Source organism: Saprolegnia parasitica (assembly GCF_000151545.1).
Source record: "Saprolegnia parasitica CBS 223.65 unplaced genomic scaffold supercont2.622, whole genome shotgun sequence".
NCBI classification, from domain to species: Eukaryota; Oomycota; class Saprolegniomycetes; order Saprolegniales; family Saprolegniaceae; genus Saprolegnia; species Saprolegnia parasitica.
The window spans coordinates 1-1,600 of record NW_012157016.1 but is presented as its reverse complement, the minus strand read 5'-3'; the positions used below and the strand labels follow the sequence as shown (position 1 = coordinate 1,600).

At 60.6% G+C, this 1,600-nt stretch overlaps 2 protein-coding genes across 2 annotated transcripts; one reads left to right on the top strand and one right to left on the bottom strand.

The window, feature by feature from the left end:
- Positions 1-28: 28 nt before the first annotated feature.
- On the bottom strand, positions 29-310 carry SPRG_17427 (hypothetical protein; the record flags this gene model as incomplete). The annotated part of the gene is made up of 1 exon (XM_012356869.1): positions 29-310. A coding segment is annotated over one exon (282 nt), but the record flags the coding sequence as incomplete, so codon positions are not given.
- A 261-nt stretch (positions 311-571) lies between these two features.
- On the top strand, positions 572-1,573 carry SPRG_17426 (hypothetical protein; the record flags this gene model as incomplete). The annotated part of the gene is made up of 5 exons (XM_012356868.1): positions 572-991; positions 1,038-1,127; positions 1,172-1,244; positions 1,285-1,361; positions 1,407-1,573. Coding segments are annotated over 5 exons (827 nt in total), but the record flags the coding sequence as incomplete, so codon positions are not given.
- Positions 1,574-1,600: the final 27 nt, after the last annotated feature.

The following is a 1,600-nucleotide window of genomic DNA, read 5'->3' as shown; positions in this document are numbered from 1 at the left end:
GCTCGGCGTTGAAGTCTTCTTCGCGCACCTTTCGCCAGGCCATGGCCTTGAGCACGTCGCTGATCGAGGTCTGGAAGACGTCGAGCTCCTCCTGCAGCGCCACGTACTTGGCGCGGACGAGGTCGCTCTTGCGGTGGAGCTCGGCCTGCGCGACCGCGAGGTTCGTCCGGCGCTCGCCCGGCGACTCGCGCAGCAGGTAGCTCGGGACGAGCTGTCCGGCGATGCCCAAGAGCAGGCAGAGTCCGATGATCTTCCACGCCCATCGATGCTTGTCGTCCAGGAGTGCATGCAGCGCCATGGTCGCGGTCATGCTCTCTTCCGACCACGGCCGCTGTATATTGAGCGCAATATATTATTGGCGTCCGGAAACATCAATATTCAAACGGACCAATCCGCGATGGGCAGTTCAAAACGCACCAGTCTTGTCTATGGTATCGCAAGTCGGCGCTCCCAGGCACAAAATATATGCATTAATACCTCGGTATTTGTATTTTAACTTGATATTGATATGCCTGGAATATGCATATTCAGGCGTACCTCGCGATGTAGCAATCTTCCAGCATCGGCGCGGATGGCAGCAAGAGCGCGGGCCTTCAAGGTGGCGTTCAAGTGCACCGGCTGCGGGCGCTGCTGCACCGGCCAAGGTGGCATCGCCTGGGTCAATGGCCGCGAGATCGCAGCTATGGCCGAGCACCTTGCTCTGCCCAAAGCCACGTTCGCCAAGCAGTACTTACGCACGGTAAATGGCGCGACGGCCTTGCGCCAGACGGACGACGACCGCCAGTGCATCTTCCTCGACGGCAAGCAGTGCAGCGTGTACCCGGCTCGGCCGACGCAGTGTCGGACGTACCCGTTCTGGCCGCAACAGCTCATCTCCAAGTACGACTGGACGCTGGCCGCCAAGGAGTGCGAAGGCATCCTTCTGGACGCACCGCCGCCCGAGACCATCACGCCCGACGCGCACATCCTCAAGGAAGTTGTGATTCATGAGGTGAGTGCCCCATGGTATCGTCGGCACGCGACGCATAGACGCGTAGGTGCACCGATCGGGCGAGGAACTGACGTACGACGACATCAACGACCTTGTCTCGGAGCTCGAGCCCGAGATGCTCGACGCCTTCCAAGAGGTATCGACGGTGGCGTATATCACTCTCTCAACACTATGTGGTAGGAGGTCGATGCCAAGTACCAGCGCTCGATCCTGCACGAAGACGACGACATTCTGGTCATGGACAGCTTCCTCGGTAGGCTCCAAGTCCCAAGAAGGCAGCTTAGCCTATCTAGATGGCCTGCCACCGACGCGGTCGCTGCATTTTGTCGACCGCCTCGAGCTCGTCCAGAGCGAAGTCTTGCTGAACGAGGTAGGTGCATCACTCGCCTAATCGCACGCCAACGACGACGCATAGGACGGCTCTATCAACGACACTGAGCTCGCCCTCGACGTGCACAAGGGGCTCTGCGTCGGCCTGACGCTGCTGCGAACAGAGCGCCTGCACAACCTCCGCATTGGCCTGCTCGGCGCGGGGCGCGGGGGGTCCTTCCGGACCTTTCTCACAAGCACTTGCGCGGCGAGGTTCACATGGACGCCGTCGACCCTTCG